The sequence below is a fragment of the Poeciliopsis prolifica genome, unplaced genomic scaffold (genome assembly GCF_027474105.1).
Source record: "Poeciliopsis prolifica strain line A6 unplaced genomic scaffold, Auburn_PproV2 SCAFFOLD010, whole genome shotgun sequence".
Classification (NCBI taxonomy): Eukaryota; Metazoa; Chordata; class Actinopteri; order Cyprinodontiformes; family Poeciliidae; genus Poeciliopsis; species Poeciliopsis prolifica.
Genome location: NW_026562385.1, coordinates 10,529,425 through 10,550,204, shown reverse-complemented (window position 1 = coordinate 10,550,204; position 20,780 = coordinate 10,529,425). Strand labels below are relative to the sequence as shown.

The 20,780-nt window shown below is 39.2% G+C and overlaps 1 protein-coding gene and 1 non-coding gene across 4 annotated transcripts in view; one reads left to right on the top strand and one right to left on the bottom strand.

The window, feature by feature from the left end:
- The window catches only part of grb2b (growth factor receptor-bound protein 2b), a 31,347-nt gene extending 15,177 nt beyond the window's left edge, over positions 1–16,170 (top strand). For all 3 annotated transcript variants that reach the window (XM_055035539.1, XM_055035540.1, XM_055035541.1), the window contains exons 3-6: positions 5,051–5,148; positions 10,437–10,559; positions 10,996–11,164; positions 13,970–16,170. In XM_055035539.1, coding sequence (XP_054891514.1) covers positions 5,051–5,148; positions 10,437–10,559; positions 10,996–11,164; positions 13,970–14,155 — 576 coding nt within the window. In that variant the 3' untranslated portion in view covers positions 14,156–16,170. The remainder of the gene's footprint in view (positions 1–5,050; positions 5,149–10,436; positions 10,560–10,995; positions 11,165–13,969) is intronic.
- Positions 16,171–20,675: 4,505 nt separating this feature from the next.
- trnas-aga (transfer RNA serine (anticodon AGA)) lies at positions 20,676–20,757 on the bottom strand. The gene has a single exon. It is a non-coding gene; the product is annotated as a tRNA-Ser (tRNA).
- Between the last annotated feature and the right edge of the window lie 23 nt (positions 20,758–20,780).

Here is a 20,780-nt window from a genome sequence, read left to right as displayed (position 1 = left end):
GAATTTTAGCATCCAAAATAAAAGTACTCTTCAGGCACTGTGTTGTTTGGAGTCCAAATAATCTTTGAAAACTTGAGTTAAAAATTTGTAGGGAAAATGAAACAAAGAGTGAGCTAATAATCAGAGGTTTAATCATATTAACAATTACAATTGGTTTTTTTTTTTTTTGTGTGTTTTTTTTTTTTTTTTGCCTGTAGGGTCTGTTTTAAGATGAAGCTGCTCAGCATATGAACCACTAATAGAAGAAACGGCTCTGACAGGAACAAACGGCTCGCTGCTCCTGCTGCTAATGTACTCAGTTGTCTTTGTCTAATACTGCCATTACCCGGATAAAACTGTAAAAATCTGTAACAGCCGCAGTTCAACTTTGCATATGGAAGTTGTAACTGCCGTCTGAGTAAATGAACAAGCACTGCTTTATGGACATCAAGATTGCTTTATTGTGTGCAAACGGGCAACATAAGGAGCTTTGTCGAGCCCGGTAAACCCAGCATTTTGGACGCAGTAGGCTTTGGACTCGAAGGTCCCGGTGAAGCTTTAGCTCATCCGTCTTCATACTTGGACCTGACCCGCTGCAAAGGTCCTGATTAATTCATACTCAAGGTAATCCGTGCTCCTGGTTTAATTCAGGTTGTGCAGATTTTCCTTTATCTCTGCAGCTTCTACTTTGAGTGCATCGCTGAGCAACATGTAGTTCTCCAACGCCTCATGACAGTTGCATGAGGTTGCCAGGAAGGACAAATATAGATCTAGTGTAATGGTCTTTTACTCGGCACTCATATCCTGCCGAAATCTAAACAAACGCAAAGGTCCCCAAGTCTTGCCGGGCAGAGCGTAAACACGGGTCTATTGTAGGGTAAACTACAACAGCCACACACTGTCACTGACCTTGCAATAGAAGGAAACAAAAGGAAGGAATCATTTTGTGCTTTCTTTCACTCAAAATTTGCAAAAGCCGAAAAAGATCAAACTGGTCTCTCCGCATGCGAGTCGTCAGATTATTTGAGTGAATATTTTCACAGGACTTCCTGACTAAGAAGTTCCACGCTTGAGTATGATGTGGCACATACTCATGTTTGACGCACACATGGGTTTGTGGCTAGAAATGCTATATTATTTTTAGATTGCATGGTTCTGAGGGAAGGAGGAGGGTGGAGAGGGGACAGTGGCAGCTGTGGAGGAGATAATCCCTGGCCTCGACCTTAGCCTGTCAAAGTGAAACTCCTTCAACTATTGTGCTTCAACCAGATTAAAAAGGCCCCAAAAAAAAAAAAAAAAAAAAAGCAGATGAGTGAATGGAAGTGGTTGGGTTTGGAGCTCCCAAGTTCATGCAAAACAAAAATGCAGTTCCTGTCTCTATTCTTTCTTTCTTTTTTTTCTTTTTTTTGAGAAGGAAAAAAGCCAACCAAGCAAATATTCTTTCTGTTTTTTGGTTGTTGTTTTTTTGATGCATGAAGAAGTGGTCAGCAGTTTGTGCACTTTGCAAAATGCTCTGCATGTGATTCCATCATGTTTGTTGTAGAACAAGCTTCTTGGTTCAACCGGAACACAAGTTGTTATATTTTACAACCTCCAAAGCAGGACCGGCGAAGCAGAAGGACAAGTTTTAATGTAAACCTCTGCACACGCACGTCAACGGGAACTGCGCCAAATTATGTAATGAGGTGAATTATTAACAAGTCCTATCAAAACATTGAGGAAGCATGCCAGAATTAGCTTAGCACTTAAGGAACCACTCGACAAAACTTCCTCAGCTGGTGGAGGATGAAACTTTACCATATATGTTGAGGTTGGCAATGTGTTGCTGTAGTAACTTCAAAAATATACTTCATGAATACTATGTTAAACTCATCTAGTGCAGAATTTAGTTATTTTTGTTGTTTTTTGACAGACATTTCCCTTGACTCGTTGTCTGTACTCAGAATGCAGTGAAGGCAGCTTTTGGTTTTCCCTCCTCAAGGTTGTAACTCCAATACATTTTAAGCCTAAAATATACATGAAAATTATTCAAATATTCGGCACGTTTTCCTCCTTCTCAAGGCCGCCAAACACCCGCTTCCCACCTCAGGGTAGGCAGACTTCACGATGAACCTGAATCTTTGGATTAGTTTCACTTCAGCCTTCAGAGCTAAAGCCAGGCGGTCACTCGGCGCATCACATGATGCTCATGACTGTGCGCTCCAGGCACTGGACTAGCCCTCAAGTTTAGCTTTACTGTACACATGTAGGATTTTTTTTTTCATTTATAAAAGCTGGTAAATGTGCACCTTGGAAAATAATTTTGTTGCCAAAGCACAAAACGAATGTTGTGACAAAGTGCAGTAGTTCCCACATGGGGACAAGACCTCACTTGGGGTCACAGATATGCATGTGTGGGGTGTTTGAGAACCTCTTGAGAAAATTATCTAAATACTAAAAATGGCAACGAGAAAACGTGTGCATTTTCTAAATGGTCTGAAAGATATTTAGGGGGAAAAACAACTTGAATAAATAAAAGCAACATAATTGCCCCTTGCTGCTGACTCAGTGAAAATTTTGCTTAGCTCAACCAAAAGTCAGGGTTACAAGCCCTATGCTTTTTTTTTTCTTGCTTTTTTTTCCATCAATTACATTTAAAAAAAAAAAAAAAAAAAAAAAGCTCTAATGTTATATTTTTAGCCTTCTATGATATGCAGGAAGACAAGTTGTGAGGGAAAAAGAAAACTATTTGGATTTGGCATTGTTCACTGTTTAGTATCAGGACAGTGATTAGCATTCGTAATAACTGTAGTAAGTTATTGCTTGTATAAGTGTATCACAAACCTTAGCGAAATGCTTTACCTGTGAATGTAACGATTAACGGTGTTTAAATACAAAATGGCAAAGAAGCCAAACAACAGCACCTGTCAAGCTTTAGTTATTTGTAGCAGCTTGAATGAAGAGCTAACCAAGTTAGCTTGGTTTTATAAAGTGGTTTCTTGCTATTCAATTTTATCATGCGTCAACAGATTACTGGAGCTCACTTTGAGTCTTCAGGCTATAATAACTTCCACACTGAAGAGTAGTGTTAGTGCGACCTAGTAACTCTTATATGTTTGTGATTTATTTCTCTGTGACTTTTTTTCTTTAACTTTCTTTTACTTACATGTGAAAATGTCTGTTTGGCTCAGACTTGACCAAAGTACCTGCCCCTATTCTATCTCGTACCGCTCTTTACATTCTAAATAGACTTCTTTACTCCCCATTGCCAATAAAGTCCCTGTTTCACATGTAAATATGGACACATGTACTTTGACCCACTTCTGCTTATGGCTCATTTTTGGCTCTGGTCCAGGGCCACTCCCTCATCCTGTAATGCTGGTCTTATGCAGAATTAGCAGCTGGGGGAAGACCAGAGACAGCTGGCATTCTGAGGGGTCAAAGGAACAAATGGACCACATTAACCAATCCAACAGCTGGGATTGGCAAACCATGGATTATGCCTTTAAGAGGCAATAGAATGAGAAAATGGCAGATTTATTCTTTAATATTATGTTTCCATTTATCTTCTGCTTCTCGTTCACCCTGGTACACTTCTGCTTATATCAAAACGATGCATTGGTTTTATTTAGGAAAGTTCAGTCGAGACCTCACACTTACAGCCTCTGTCTCTTAACACAATAAGCAGTGAGTCTAATTAGGACAAAAAAAACAAAAAAAAAAACACACATTCCTCATGATTTTTGGGAGGGTGCGGGAGAGAAAGAATTGAAGAAGAAAAAAAAACTGTAAGGAATACAGGTTTTCTTTATTTTAGGGATGTACCGAAATGAAAATCCAAGAATAAATTTGCTTAGTTAAAAAATAAAAATTCTGTAAGCTTTTGGCTGTATTGAAAGAGAGTTTCGCAAAACTGCCATAATGTCTCCGCATCACATGAGTCACGTGATCAACAACCGGATGTTACTGCTGGTTGAGAAGCCGAAGACGACAGGAAGTGTTATGAAGATGATTGCACGTTATTTTTTTTATTTTTTTATTTTTTTCTCCCCAGGTATGAAGAAACTTATTTCGCATACAATTTTAATTGTGTTTCTTATGTAGCAGAGATGCAGCAATTGCAATTTTTTATTTTTTTTTCCCTACCATTGGCAGAATATCAACAAACTTTTGTAATGGAAATGCAGATGCTGTTACTATGACATGACCAACCTCTCTCCAACAACATGGACATGAACATCAATTATAAAAATCAGACCACTTTTTTTTTGTTTCCCCTGTTTTTAGAACGATACTGATGTTTTAAAAAAAGACTATTGGCTGATACCAATGTTATTGACATATGGTGCATCCCTTCTGTATTGCCTAATAATACAGTAGATGTACTGTATTTATCTGTGTATGTCTACTTTTATTAAACCTTTTCTACTTTCAGTGGAAAAGTATAGAATTAAGACATGAAAATGTGCAAAAAGCCAGGTGTTTTTTCTTTTGGATTTTTATTTATTGTAGTGGAGAAAATGCAGGACAGCTAAGCTAATCCATCAATATCTCTTAATGAGGTAAAAGGAGCAGACAGACAACAGTTGAGCATGTCGTGTGAACTTGCATGTGATACATTTTAGGGCCGTCTGTCATCCCTGAAGATATTAGGATTCCTAGAGGTCTGCCACCTCGGTTCCTTCTGCTGTTCTTTGTGTGTTTTTGGAAGTCTCTAGTAAACGACATGGAAAATGGAGCAAAGGGAAGGAGAAAATGCTAAATACAAACTCAGCTCTATAAACTGGAGCGACCTAACATGGTTTGTGGCGTTTGCATCAAATGAATAAAACATTTTGTTTTCTGTTTTGCATCGTTAAAGAATAGCTTTCAGTGTTTCTCCCTGAACACTTTATGGACTTTGAATAGCTTTTTCACAAAAGTTTCTCTTCTGAAACAAATTTCTGCACTTCATTCGTTCACCAGTTAAATTCAGTTGTCATGTTTAGCCTTCTGTTTATCCAGGTAAAGACAAAATTTTCTGTATTTTGTTTGGACAGAGTTTGACTGACTTTTTTTTTTTTTTTTTGTCCTTTTTTTTCTGTGCTTTCAGGTGTTAAATGAAGAGTGCGATCAGAACTGGTATAAGGCAGAACTAAATGGGAAAGATGGATTCATTCCCAAGAATTACATAGAGATGAAAGCCCATCCGTAAGTATTAAATGTAGCTGTGGTGTTTGTTTAAGAAGTGTGTCATTAATTTTCCTTTTTAACACGTTTATCAGAAAGAACCCTGCTGCATTTGTTTTTATTGTAGATCTGGACCTCATAATATAAAAGTAATGCATCAATATTTTCACCGTGATTTCCGATTTGTGGTGTTAATGTTTTAAAATGCATTTTTAATTGCCGTTTTCAGCCGTGTAATCCGGTGGCTGAGAATAAGTCAGATTTTGAAACTCCTTCCAACCACAGATAAATGTGAAAAGTCCAGCAGTAAAAGTGTCTCACTTTTTAAAATGGTGTGTTAGCTTAGCAAAAGTATTGGCAAATGATGAGCTCTGTTTTGGAAAAATGCTAATCTCACAACTCGCTGTGTGTCCTCTGATGCTGAGCAGAGCTTTTTAAGAACTGGTTTCATACGTTGGACACAGCATTCATGTAGATTTAAAGTCGAGAAATCAATATTTATCAATCTGAGTTGAAGTGAAACAGGTAGAAATATAGATTTGAATAAAATGTTTGCCAAAGCTGCTAATTTACTCACTCCTTATTGACGGCATTAAAAAGCCTCTTCAACCAACTTGTTTCTCCGTTAATAATTTTTTTTTAATAGTAATAATTATCAAAATATTAAAAGAACAGCCAAATCAGAGCTCGGCAATTTTGATGACAAACCGGGCCTAGTTCTTTATTTTATTTTTTTTTTCCTTTTTAAGAGCTCATTATGACTCTTAAAAAGACATTGAAGAGTCTTTTTAAGTCTTTTTAAATGAGTCTTAAAAAGATTGATGGTTACATTTGTAGACGCAGAAGTAAAAGTGACATCTCTGATTGTGAGTGCTGTACTTTTTTCAGATAGTTCCAGGATGCTGCATCTTGCTTTTTTTTTTTTTTAAATGGAGAGTTTTCAAAATGCTTGATTAGTGACAGTGGCTGATTCAACAGATGAAAATGGGTTGACGTGTGAATTCCCTTCAAATTTTGGCATCCAAAGCTGAAAATTCTATAAGACTTGCTTTAAGGAGCCAACCAGAGGTCCTTAATGGCTTTCGAGTATTTTACAAATGCAAGAAATTGGTAGCATTTGGTGTCGCATCAAGTCTATAAAAACACACATCTGTTGATAGAAGCTTTACATTTTGGAGTAAGAACCAGTTGCATGCGAGGTAGAGTTTGCCTGCAGCCTCTTGAGATCAATCTTGGCAGGATCCTTGGACACGTTTCCCTCTGGACCCACATCGAGTGCCACATTACCTCTCTGTTTTAATAATGTGCTCAGAGCCTCTTACACTTAATTGAATATTGACCTCACTGCATCGTTGCTGCGGTGCCTTCAGAGGCAACTTTGTGGAAGGATGGCCCTGACTCTGCTGGGCGTGTCCTTCTTTTAATCTTTCTCTGTTCCTCATCGGCGCTGGTGGCCAGTTGTTGTCTTGGCAGTAAAATATTTGGACCGCCACCCTTTGTACTTTACAGTAAGAAGAGCCTTGGTTCATTTATTGACATGTAGCCTGGGATTTGTAGCAACTAAATTAGATTGCTTCCTGTAGATGTATTGTGTGGTTTTTGATAAACATCTCCAATTGAAATGTGTATTAATAGTTGAAAATAGACTCAAACATTACAACCACACAAGAGTCCATAAGAGAGATTCATTGTTTTACTTTTGGTAAAAATATCATTATCAAAATATTTTAACACAAATGAATACATTTATATAAAAAATCATATCACAGATTTAATATCAATATTTTTATTCATTTTATTTTATTATTTTTTTTATTGAACACAGCCAATAATAATGTTGGCAGTTGAAGTAGCTAATTTTTTTTTTAAAGACATTTAAGAAAATATTTAGAAGCCACTTCAGGCTAAAGTTGACAGCTCAAATTTAAGTCATTTTTTAGATTAAACAGTAGGTTATTTTAAGAGTTTACATTAAACACTGGATAAGTTGATTTGACTTTTTCCACAAGATATTACATCTTGCTTTGCTAATATTACCGAGCTAAGTAGCAAAGCTTGGTTATTTAGCACTCTAATTAACCTATTGTGTTGTCCCAGACTTTTTGCCAATTTTACTTTTGAAAAACACCTTTATGTTAATAACAGTCATAGCTGACATCTTGTAGATTCCAGCCCACAGACGCGTTACAAGGTTGGTTATGCTAGCTTGACTTTGACAACTTAACATGTAGATGTGCTGCAGGATTTTGTGAAAATAAAGGCGACTCTCACAGCAGCGCAAGTGTTTAAATTAGCTAATCGAACTCCTCTGTATTCAGTCACTTATTAATCGCAAAAATAAACATCCAGCCTGAAAATATAATACTGTAGGAGACTGAATGTTCTCACGATTCCCTAGTGGAGCTGTTGTCAGTCAGTTGCTTTGACAACAGGTCTGTGTGTAGTGTAGTCAGCAAAGACGAAGGGGTCCCAATTATGTATTTTTTTTTTTTTAACACTAAAACAAAATTTTCTTTGATCATGTTTTTTGGTTGTTTTTTTCTAATAGCAACCCTTTGGAACATCTGTACCAACTTATGCTCTTGTATCCAGTTGTGAAATCTGAAATCATCTGCTCCACTACCTGTAAACATCAGCAGCACGTGGACTTTCACTAGACCATTTTGCTGGATAATTATTCTTTGAAGCGATACTTTTTGAAGCTTCTGGCTGTGCTTATTTTATTTTTATTTTTGGGTCGCTGTGGTCATGACCTGGCCTGATGTCTTTCGATTAGTTTTTTTAACCCTCCATTTGTCTTGCGGAGTTTTCCAGTCATATTAACAATCTGCTCCAAATGTACCAGGCTTCCACATGGCCCTATAGACATGCCTACACTGCTTTGCTGTGTAACAGAGCACAATGGTGTGATTCAGCACCCAATCAGTCATGCCTGTCTGTAGACAGATCTTTGACCCTGTTGAACAATGATTGCGTTTTGTGACTCGTGAAAACTTGTGTGTGTGTGTGTGTGTGTGTGTGTGTGTGTAACCATAACGGCAGCATGTATCTTGCCGATTGTAGTTCTGATTTTAAACTTTTAGTGTATTTTTTTTTTTTTTTTTTTTCTTCTTTTTAATTTTGGGTGCATTAATTGCTCTGCTATCAAGCTGATCTAACAGGGAAAGGGAGTTTGTGCAGACTTTCTGTCCTGCCAAGCTGAGATGCAAAGTGGATTAAGAGTTGGCCAGTTCATCACTGATTCCCAGCGACGTTTGAGTTAGCCAGGATCCCAGCTTTTGGATGACGTCTGGTTATTTACACAAGTCTAAAGACTCAACATGATTTGTCTTGGTTGGAAATCTCAGCAGATCAATCGAGTTCACACCACCTCCTGTAAGCAGAAATAATTATGTTGCTCAGTTCATTCCAGACCCTGCAGCCTACAGGTTGTTCTGTTTTTAAATCTGTGAAGCCATAGAACTGGGTTTGCCATTATCGTTACATAACTAGTCTGGCTGTGGGTGTGTTGAAGGACAGCTTCATTAGAACAGGCGGTGCTGGGCTGGTTAATGCTTTCGCTTTTTTTCAGCTATGCCTCAAACAGACCTGCACATGTTTCCAATGGCAGGAAAGCACTGATTCTTATCATATGATTTAAGGCTACAGCTAACGATTATTTAGTGATGGATTATTCTGATGATTAATCGAATAACCAAATAATTTTTTTTTGCTTTAATTAAATATTTTGCAGGCTTTTCATTTAACCTTCTAAGCTTTTTTTGTGCAAGACTAGAAATGCATTAAAAGATGCAAATATTTATTTTTTTTTAAATGAGAAATGTTACTTTTTATTGCCTGAAATACAACATGGTATTCGTCTTGGTGTATGTTTGATCATTTTTAGCAATAGATGCACCTTTTTTAAAAATTAATTAATGGATAGCAAAATATGCTTAATAGACTTAAAATTTTAACCAGGGGAAGCTAAAAAAATGCCAGTTAAGCTCTAAGAGGAACATATGTCCAGACAAAGAAGGTTTTGCCATCATAAGTGCAAAATGTATATGTGAATTAATTAAATATGACTGTTCTTTCAGCAAATTGCCATTTTTGGAGTCTTTTTTTTTTTTCTCTCTCTCCATGTAATGACAATAAAGTTGAATTCTATTCTAATTCTATTCTATAATGTCGAATCAATTTACTACATTACCAATTATTTCTGTAATCGATTAATCATGATTCATTCGATTAATCGTTTTGTTTTTTCTAGCTCGATTGCATACATGTTACAACATGGTGGCGACATCAGTTCAGTTGAATTCTGCTTCGATTCGTCACAAATGTCTCCTCAGTTTGTGAGGAGACATGTTTTAACGCAGATTCATAGTCATGCACAGATTTACTAGATATAAAACAGTGCAGTTAAGTTCAGTTTGTTAGGCCAGTTTGTCGGTGAAAAGTTTTTCTCTCAGTTAAATGGCCACCTGCATCAAGTCACTAATGCGTGAAAGGGCATTTAGAAACAGTAAACATTTGGTAGCATCAACTTGTTAATCCTGATTGGCTAATCAGGATCAATTAAATTAATTTTGATTGATCAATTATGGCAATGGTCAACTAACTGTGAAACTGATCTTATCCACTGATCTTACCTGCTTCTGCAAAGATGTAAAAAATCTGCCTCAGGCTTGTTTGTTTCTGCAGAAAGACTGACTGACAGACCCGCCCATGGTTAACAATAGTCACCTCACTGTTGACAACTTGGCAAGTATGTTGCTATATTTAGCAACTTTTCAGACGAAAACAAATCGGTATCGTCCAGAATCGGAATCAGCAAGTCAGGCTGTTTGAAGATTGGTGACTGGTCAGAAAACTGCGATCATTGCAGGCTTACTTTTCAGCAATGCTTCCTACTCAGCATGACTTGGAGTTTAAGGTGGACATAATAGGACATTCACTGAGCGGAAAAACTAAAATGCAGAAGCTCGTTCTACGCAAAATAAGTAAATTATCGGCAGCTGTGGCTCCGTCCAGGAGCGAAACACGGCTAAATATACAGGCTTTGACACGAAACCGAACCAATGTAAAGCAAATGGACTTGTCTCCTGCTTGAACGTCAAATCCTCCTTCTTTTCTTGGGTTTACAGCTTCCTACCTGTTGACCATCAGACTTTCCTTTCTCCCAAAAAGGTCAACCTGAAACTAAATCCATTTCTTTGTATGTAGTCAAATTTCTACAGTTCAGTGACGGAGGTGGCTTTTGATGACGGCAGTAAAATAATAGTTCTGCCTTTTTTTTTTCTACTTTTTTTTGGCATTTTCTGCAGATGGTTCTTCGGGAAGATCCCCCGCGCCAAAGCAGAGGAGATGCTAAACAAACAGAGGCACGACGGGGCTTTTCTCATCCGAGAGAGCGAGAGTGCGCCAGGAGACTTCTCCCTGTCGGTGAAGTGAGTAGAGCAAAGTCAAATGTCAGATGTCACACACATGGCAGATATGAGTCAGGGTTCAGTTTCCTCCAAACTCAGCTTTTATTTCCTGTTTCTAGCACTTTATATGTTGGGTCTAAGATCTTTTATATTTGCCGTGGCTTAGTCATTTCCTTAATCTGGCAAGGCTGCGGTGCCGCCATGATGTCACCGACGTTTCTTCGATTTGTTTTGAGTGCTCGACTTAAGAACTGTAATTACTTTCCGCAAGCTTTTCTAACCATTCAGGCAGATGATTAAAAACAAAAATGACTCTGTAGCATGCAGTGCATCTAAATACCAATGTGGGATAATTGGTTTTTGCTTTTTTCTTCTTCTTTTTTTCTATTTTTTTTTTTTCTTTTCTTTTTCTTTTTTTTGTCACAGTTTATAATTTTGCACCTTTATCTTTTTCCAGGTTTGGTAACGATGTCCAGCATTTCAAAGTCCTTCGCGACGGGGCTGGGAAGTATTTCCTCTGGGTGGTGAAGTTCAACTCGCTCAACGAGCTGGTGGATTACCACCGCACGACTTCAGTCTCCCGCAATCAACAAATCTTCCTGCGAGACATAGAGCAGATCACCCAGGTACAGAATGACACCCTGTGACGCATCCTTCACTGTTAACAGTTTGACACAGCTCTTGTACAGAGACGGAATCTAAATATTAGGGGTTTTTTTTGTTGTTGTTTTTTTTAAAAAGGTTTGCAGAGCATTGCTCATTTAACCACCAAGTCAGATGTAACTAACTTGGTATAATTCATCTGCTGTGTAGAAGTATTTGTAACCTTCAATTTATAACTTTTGTTTTTCCCCAGTGTGTTTTGTTTTATTTTATTTTACTTCGTTATTGGACGGACCAAATACATAGGGCTGAATTGTGACTTGGCAGGAAGTACAGACGCACCCCTTTTTTTTTTTTCTTTTTTTTCTCCCTCCCGATACCGATATTTGAGGTTTAGTATCAGCCGACACGATACAGAAAAACATTGCTGAATTTTTATTTTTTTTAAACTTGGACATAAATGTACTGAATTAAAAATGTTTTAATAACTTCATACCAGTACAGCACATTGAAATACACCAGCAGCTTCACAAGCTCAACACAACTTTGCTTAGTCAGTGCAATCAGGAGTAGAACAGCCAAGTAAAACGAATGATAAAGTGATACTGACAAAAACAAGTTGACTGCCTTTGGTCAAACATGTAAAAATAAACTACAGCAAACCTTCTTTGAAATTATTCAGAAAGGAATTCTAAATATAATGTAAAATAAATAATAAAGTAAGATGTCGCTTGGAGCATGAAGGATAGAATTACACTGACTAGATCTGCCCTCACCAATGAGGCACAAATGTCACAATATACCAGCTGGGGTTTTTTTCCAATATCTGGACTGATGAAGATATGATCGGATCGGAGCATCTCTAGGACAAAGACGATGCAGGGCCTTGAATAGCCTATACATATTTGAAATCTGAAAAGTGCGGCTCTTAAAACTGGACTTTTAACTGCATCCTTTTAACACCTACATGCAAAACCATTTGTGGTTATTCTGGCTTATTGTTTAGTGTTGAACTCTGCCCCAGACTCAAGTTTTGTGCTGCCTGTTACTTTTGTTTTTCTTCCCCTGGTCCTCCTGTATTGAGCTCCATTAAGTCTCCCCACAGCACCAACATAAAGGTGGGACCGGTTTCCTCACGCCAAACGTTTCTCAGCTAAAAGTTCAGTTTCGGTCTCGTCTAACGACGTCCATTTTTCTTTTTGTCCTCCTCATTTTTGTTGCATTCCTTGCATCGCACGATACCAGACTTTTTACAGCATTCTGTCAGCAACAGTTTTCTCTTTGTTCATCTTCCCATTCAAATTAGATCAGAAAACATTTTCAAACCACGTATTTTTCTCTCATTTCACAATTAGGCTTTTTGTGGGTCAGTAACACAAACGGCCTATAAAAACACGTGGTTGAAACAGTGGAGAAAAAAAGTGCAAATACTTTTCCTGGTTTAATGTCGACTCTTAATGGTGTGTATGTTTGAAGAAAAAAAAAGTAATTTGTACTTTTTGATAAAAATACACATACTGCATATATTTTATACATACATAAAAATGTATCTTCTGTGTATTACATTGCCTACAGATTCATCCTTGAGAAAAAAACATCAGTTGCATTCTGCACACACCACAAGCCACAAAATGCTAGCAGCAAACAACTTACATGCACATGCTCTATATAGATCTTCCTACACTGAGAAGATATTTACATGCTGGGAAAAGTGAACTGATGGGGGGAAAAAAATCTTATCGTATTCAAGGTACTATTATTTGCTGAAGATCCCGGAGTATCTTTTTTTATTTCTTCCAAAAGAGCTACATTTGGGGGAAAAAATGACTAATTGTTTAGCGTCAGATTTCAAAGACGGTGCAGATTCTCCGACAAATCAGAGTCCGAAGCAGCGAGGGATTTTTTTTTTTTTTTTGCGTTCCATTTAAATTGCTTTCACGGTTTGAACTCCTCTGCAGTTTGAGGGTGACCTGCTTTAAGAAGGTTAGCTTGCAGGCTGCAAGGTTGAGGGCCAGTGGCAGGGGAAGGCAGAGCGGAAGCGACCCAAACCACTCAGAAATCTAATGATGCTACAGGTGATGAGACAGAGGCAGAGACTGAGAGTCTGTGTGTGTGTTAGACGGGAGGTGTGTGTGTATTGTGTGTATAATGACAAAATCGCACCTTTTTTTTTTTCCAAACAAAAGTATACTGAGGTTGTTTTTTATTTTCTTTTTTAAACTGAGGGTGACTGCAGCCTATTTTGTTGTCTAAGATTTTTTTTTTTTTCAGTTTAATTGTATGTAATAAATTTCACATCAAATGTGCAAGAAGTCTTGAAATTATATTTTTTTTTATTCTCCCTCCAACCACCTTTTTGACATGAAAATTAGAGATGCGCTGATCCAATATTATCTGTTCCGTTGCCAATATTTGACAAAAATTGTAGATAGTTTGACGTCAAACAATCGTTTTGATCTGTTCAGTCAAATTCCATGCTTTCCGCTCTGACCAGCATCACGCCTTATTATGCTACATTGTACTAAAGGTAAATACTGGGGTATTTAAATGTGCTGTACTGGTGCAGTTATTAAATCAATTTAGTACTTTTACGTCTGTTTAAAAAAAATAAATAAATTTTTTCTTTTTTGTCAATTCAGAAATTTTTAAATTTATTTTTATAACTAAAAAAAAGACTAATTCCGATACCTCATAACTATCGGAAATGATTTGTCTAATTGTATTGTGTAGTTTTTGACTTGCTTGACTCTACAGAATCTCTCTCCATCATGTTTCTCACACGCCATTTCCCCCCGTTTTCATCTTACTCCTCTCTCCTTCCCCTTCAGCACCCGACGTACGTGCAGGCGCTCTTCGACTTTGACCCGCAGGAGGAAGGCGAGCTGGGTTTCAGACGCGGCGACTTCATCCAAGTCCTGGACAACTCCGACCCCAACTGGTGGAAAGGAGGCTGCCACGGCCAGACGGGCATGTTCCCCCGCAACTACGTCACGCCTGTCAACCGGAACATGTAAAAAAGGAAAGAATCCTTCAAGAAATTTCAGACCAACACGACAGCAACCATCACCGCCATCATTATCATCATTGTTCTTGACCTCATCCTCCCCGCCATCCAAACCTGCAACCAACCCTCCTCCCGTCTTCTCCCGCTGCCCCGGCCATCACATGGTGACCATGAAAAAAAAAAAGAATTTAAAAAAGAAAGAACACGAAGAAGGCAAAAAACTTGAGAAAAGAGAGAGAGAGAAAACAGGAGTAGAGCTGCCGCAGGCGTAGCTACGTGGGCGGCAGCAGAGCGGAATCGACCTCTATCCGCGCCGAGAAAGGTTCGCCTCCCTGCTGAACGCCTCGGCGAGGACCGAACTGTCTGAGGGAAATCAAAACGCAGGAGGGAGGGGGAAGAGAGAAAACAAACGACGACAAAAAAAGAAAGAAAACTAAACTAAAGCATAGTGCACCAACCGTGAAGATAACCAAATGATCGAACCGCTCCCACAGCTGCTTCTGTCTTCTCGATTTCTTAACATTCTGCCTCTTTCTGCTCCTTTTCGTTTCTCCTTACTTCTTTGCCGCATGTTGTTTTTTTTTGTTTTTTTTTTAAAGATCACGTCAAGGAATCGTCTACCAATTAAAAATCGTAAGTCGTTTTAAAGAAAAATGGAGAAAAGGCTAAAAAAAAGAAAACTTTTAAATAATGTAAAAAAAAAAAAGAGAGAGAAGCGAAGCCATCTACGACATCGCAGCTAGTTTCCACGTTCTAGACCGTCGGCATGTGAGCGTTGTGCGTCTGTCGGCTTTATAAATGAATCACGTATAGAGAGAGAGAATCCATTTTTTTAAGAATATATATTATATATTTGTATGTTTGTCTGTTTTACCTCTCCACAATTTTTTTTTTTCATTTGTAAATTATGTTCAACCTTCTTGTTAGCTTAGATAAGACCTAGTAGCTCTAGAATGTGATAACTGTCGATGTTGATTTCCTTTTTCTTTAACTTATCCGAGGTCCCTCAGATAGCGCAACGTTTTTTTTTTTTTTGTTTTTTGTTTTTTTTCTTCCTTCGGCTTCGTAATTCAGAAGATTTCTCGGCTTCGTCGTGCAAATACGGTAAAGTTTAGTCCTCTGAAGGAGTTCGGTCTGGTCGGGAAGCCAACGGGGACCAGCGGCGAGAGCCGGGAGCTCTGGGAAAACGGCCGGCTGCAGCCTACGCTAACACACCGACTGCGAGCCACGCTGGGGGGGTTTTCAGTTTTTTTTTTTTTTTGGGCAGTGAATGTAGCTGACCGCACCGACAAACAAATATGAGGGAAGCACGGTCGGAGAAACTGAACCACACAACCACCACAAGGGATTAAAAAAAAAAAAAAAAAAGACACAAGACATGCTGAAGTAGTAGTGTTGTCAATATTCATTTGTAGAGCGATTGAGAGAGTGGTCTATATGTACAGGTAGTTAACGGTCATATTCAGACACATTAAATGCATGCATTAGCAGACACTCTCCTGAAAAGCAACACAAGGGGCTGAGTTCGGATTATCGCGTCGCGAGACCTGCAGGTGCCACATTCACACTTTGGAAAACTGAGATTGTTTTTTGTTTTGTTTTTCCAATTGCTAAAAGTTGAGAGATCAGCTGAAATAATGTAAACGTTTTTTGTCGTTGTTTTCCTGTTTTTAAAGTGGTGTGTGGTCAAGCACTTTCTTTTTTTTCTTTCTTTCTTTCTTTTTTTCTTCCCCCAAACATTCTACTTTTATTTTTTTTTTATTTTATTTTTTTTCCGTCCGTCCCAGTGTGCATTTTGGTTTACTGTTTTGTGTTCACCCTATTTTCGTTTCCGTTTCTCGTTCTCTCTGGATAGTGCCTTTCTCTCTGGTGTTTGTGTCTCTGATCTGCTACTATGAGCCCCCCAACCAGAACCCCCCACCACCACCACCTCTGCTCTGGATTGATGATAAATGTAAATAATCCGAGATGTCCCATCTGATTTTAAAAAAGGAAAAGAAAAAAAAAACTCAGCCTCCTGTCCTCCTACATCATTGTTGCCCTCATCATCAAGGAACTGTTGTCTCTTTCTCCTTGTCTTGCATCATGACACTGTTTTTGCTTTTTTTTTTTTGCATTTTTTGCATTTTTTTGTTTTCAATTAATAAAATGCAATTATTAAAAAAGTTGTCTTTTATTTATTTATTTTTTTAACCAATAAAATTTCCTGTTCCTAAAAGTCAAAATAAATTCTGCACCGCGACTCGTTTAGCAAAAAGCCACCAAAACCTTTTGTTTTTTTTCTCCTGCCACTTTGTCAGATTAAAAAGTCGAAATTTTTAGATTGTATTATCTTAGAATTTAGCTACAGCATGAAGAATTCTGGTTCTGGAAGCAGCGACTTCACCGAAGTACAAGAATGAACAATTTCTGAAATAGTTGAGACTTTTTAATTGTATTGCCTCTCATTTTTCTGTGCATTTATTTATTTATTTTTAATAGACAGTCCATAATTTTCATTATATATCATAATGAAAATTATGATATATAATGTCAATGCATAGTATGCATTGACATTAAGCTAACCATCTGCCTCAGCCAGCCTGCAGTCTGCTGCTTGACGGTATATAATCTTGACTGATTGAAGTACATATATGCACATGTTGCCATTTTATAGCGCAAACGAGTAACTTCAATTGTTACTGCATGTCCCAAAAAAAAAAAAAAAACTTCAAAGAAATTCGACTTGCGATATGGACTTATATCTGACTCTTTGAAATTAGCCTCTGTCTCTTTAAGAACCTCCCAACGTCGATTGATTTGAGGCACAACCCCACTTTCCCCCCCTCCCCCTCCTACTTTAGCGAAACTGGTAGAAAAACGCCTCTTTGCAATTCCATTGGCTGTTTTGGGGTTCACTCTCAAGATCAGCTTCTTGTTTTTAAACTGAACCCTGAAGGATCGATACCTCGGCAGGCTTTGACAAACCAGGGGATTTTCCCAGAAAGTCAGTGCAGGATGTTGATGCACTCAAGCCCCAGTCATACTTCGGGTGTTGCGGTATGCATCACTGAACAATTTCATACGTCGCGGTAGGGCTTGTACTTTTCCTATAAAAATAAAATAAAATTGGTGCAAGAATCGGGCTACGGGTTCTTCTTGTGCCTGCTGATCCTGAGACAGAGATGATTCAACAGCCGATCTAAAAGAGGAAACTGATTTTTTTTTTTTTTTTTTTTTTTTTTTTTTTAAGTTAGAAGGTCGCATCGCTCTGCACGCTGCATGTCGCTGCAACCCTGCAAGAAAGCACCAAAACCCACCCAGTCTGATGCGCCGCATGCGTCACGTTTTGGTTGTTGTTTTTTTTTCTCTCTTCTTCTTCTCTCCTTCTCTTCATAATCGGCACTCGGGAGGTCAGATCCTGTCAACGTCGGAGCCGCCGCGCTCTTTGCAGGCCTCGCGACTGGAATCACTGGAGGCGCTGCGGGTCTGACTGCCTCCATTCATCTCTTTGACAACCAAACGGACCAAGTCGTTCACACCGCGGCGGCCCGTGCGACCGAGATGAAAGCCGACTTCTGTGCCCGCCGGCGTGTGTGTGAAATGATGAAACGCAAAGATGCCTTTACTAAAAAAGTCTGAGGCTGAAGTAGCATTTCTGCCCCAGGGACGGAGCGAAGGGGTGGGGTAGGGGGGGAGGGGGGTTGCCTCTGAAGTCTGAGGAAGCTGCCATATGGTGCCTGCTGGAGGAGAGGAGAGGAGGCTTTAACCCCCCCTGCCCTCCATTCAGTGGCAAGTTAAGATGATTTGAGGATTTGCAAGTTTAGACGATTATTATCACTGTGTGAGCCGGCGCACGTTTGTGCCACGGTTATCTGACTTTTATTTTTTCAAAACCAGCGGTTTCCATGTGAGATTTTTTATGTACCTTGAGCTAGAAATGAAGCCTTTTTTTTTTGTCATTTTAAAAGCCACACCTTTGAATGTTTCACACAAACACCCCACGCTGCAACACAACTCGGTGTCGTCCACTGGGGTTTTATGTAGGGATCGACACAAACTAATGTCCAAATGTGAAGAAGAAGAAGAAGAAAACAAATATGATTTTCTAAACAATTTCTAAACAAGAAATTGTTTAGAAACACAATTGCAAAATTAGTGAGCAGTCCTTGAGTTTTAATTCGATATCGGTACAAGCATTCTTTGAAGGTTTGCGAGGATACATTTATACAGCTCAATTTTTTTTGTTTTTCTTTGTGTTCAAACCACTGAATGATGCGACCACAACCAGACGCAGCGTTCGAATGGTTTGCAAAGGTGAGAAAGTCAAAGTTGGGCCGTTCAGACTGACCTCAGAAAGTCAAATACATGTATTGTGTGCCTTCTGTGTGAACGTAGCCTTTGAGAACAAATGCCATCATCAATACCAAGGAACCCTAGTGGTTAGGTGATATTCATGGTCACTTGAAAAAGAGATGGAACTTCTTGGATCAAAAACTATTCCCCAAACTTGAAACGTCTCAGAGAAGACAGCTCAGTTCATTGTCTGTAAGCGGCACAACCGCAATCATGGCGGTCCAACAATAGGGAAACTCCAGGCATTGATCCGAGCAGCAGAGGAACCCATGGTAAGTCTGTGAGAGAGCTGCAGCGATACTCAGCTCAGGTGGAAGAATTGGTCAACCACACAACTGTTAATTCCCTCAAATCTGACTTCCATGCAACAGAGGTGCAAAGAAAGTCACGAGAAGTCCTGGTCAGATGAAACCATGACGGAACTGTTTGACCCACATGCAAAACACCTCGACCACACTGCGCTCCCACTGTGAAACGTGGTGGCAACGTCATACTGTGCTTTTTCAGGAGAGGGGAGGTGGCTCAGGCTGCAAATAGGCCAATGGAAGGGAAATACTCTAGACTGCAAGGGATTTGACATTGGTGTTTCAGAACCATAACCCAAAGGACGTGTCGCGAAAGTTGGCTTGACAAAGCATCGACTCTGAGGATCTAATCTCAAAAGCACGTCACACTTGTCAGATTTTCATTGGTAAGCAACTGTCGCTCTCACCACACCCTGATCCTCTTGGAGCTGACTGGCAATGGTTTTCCCATTCCCAAAGTCAGATTAGCACTAACCATCAGGAAAAAGGAGGAAAGGCTATGAGTCATGACCCGAAGCAAATGATGGAACACTGGAAAAAAAAAAATGAGCATGCAAAGAAACACAAAAAAATTCCCACAAGAGGATGTTAAAATTTGCTCCCTGGTCTGTTTCTTGCCACACTGCTGTCAATTATAACACATGGGTAGAATGCAGCCGAAACAGGGGTAAGTGGGGCGCGGGAGGTGAACTTAAATCCCGCAACGATCATCCATGCAAACAATAGACATCTCTGTAGAGGTGGAGGTGTTTGATATGCATTAAAGTTATCAGATCACCTTGCTTGAGCTGCATGAGTGCATACGCATTTATCTGGCACGCAAAGGTTGAGTCTTTCCACGCCACTCCCCGTCAGTCCCGCAGGTACAGGTGATGAGCTTCGACTGACTGTGTTTGGACTGACATGAGGCCTGCTGTGCTCAGCACAAAAGCTCCATTTAGGACGCGCATTATTTTCCGGCTCAAGCAGTGAAAACACTGCAGCGCTGCTCTTGATCTTACGAAATCAATCTTTATGCAAATTGCGTGTGTTCTGCAAACATTGGATCCATTGTGGCCATTTGCGCCTGCTAAAAGGTCCCAAACAAGCTTCACAGTCAGGAGGGAAAAGACATTTAAATACGAATTGAATATTCAACGCAGTTCACTTCCTGTATTTTTTTTTTAAAGCCAAATGCAAATTTTTAGAACTTCTGAAATTAAAGTTTCCTCATCCAAAACACAATGATCTCTTCATCTCTGTTCAGTGATTTTTTCTTTTTTTAGTATTGTACTGCCACCTCCTGACTTTTCTGCGTAACTGCAATTTTTTTATTCATTAATCATTAGGCATAAGAGTGTTGATTGCTTTCTGTTTGGCTATATTTAAGGCAGAATTTTTCAATTAGAAATTTTAGGATTGTTTATTTATTTATTACAATATTATTGCTATTTCATTGCACAAAGATCAGATATGGAGCATAAATGATCGGTGCTGGTGCCAGCCGATTGTCGCCTTTTTTTTCTCTCTCTCTCTCTCTTTTGCTGGCGCTGCTGTTTCCTGTTGAGTCACGTGACCGCCTTACGTATCCTGACGTAAACTGTTAGAACTTGTTCGGAATTTTCGGAACTTGAGATAGAAGCTCCTTGGATCCCGTCGGGGCTGCGCAGGCTGTTTTATGTCGCAGCGAAACGTGACGCATTTTGAAGGCGCCGCTTCGTCGTGTGTGTGTCACGAAACGGACAGCGACCGACGAGGTTCATTCTCTCATGTTTGATCTCGAACACGGAAATTAATCGGCGCAAAAATAAAAATAACGCGTGCGATGCAGTGTGTTCCTTTAAGTTAAAAAGTAACGTAACGGCAGCATGAATATTTTTTTTCAAAAACCAACAGCAAGAGAAAACAAGTCGTTGTCGGCAGGATTCGAACCTGCGCGGGGAGACCCCAATGGATTTCTAGTCCATCGCCTTAACCACTCGGCCACGACAACACGTAAAAACAGTACTCTCTGCG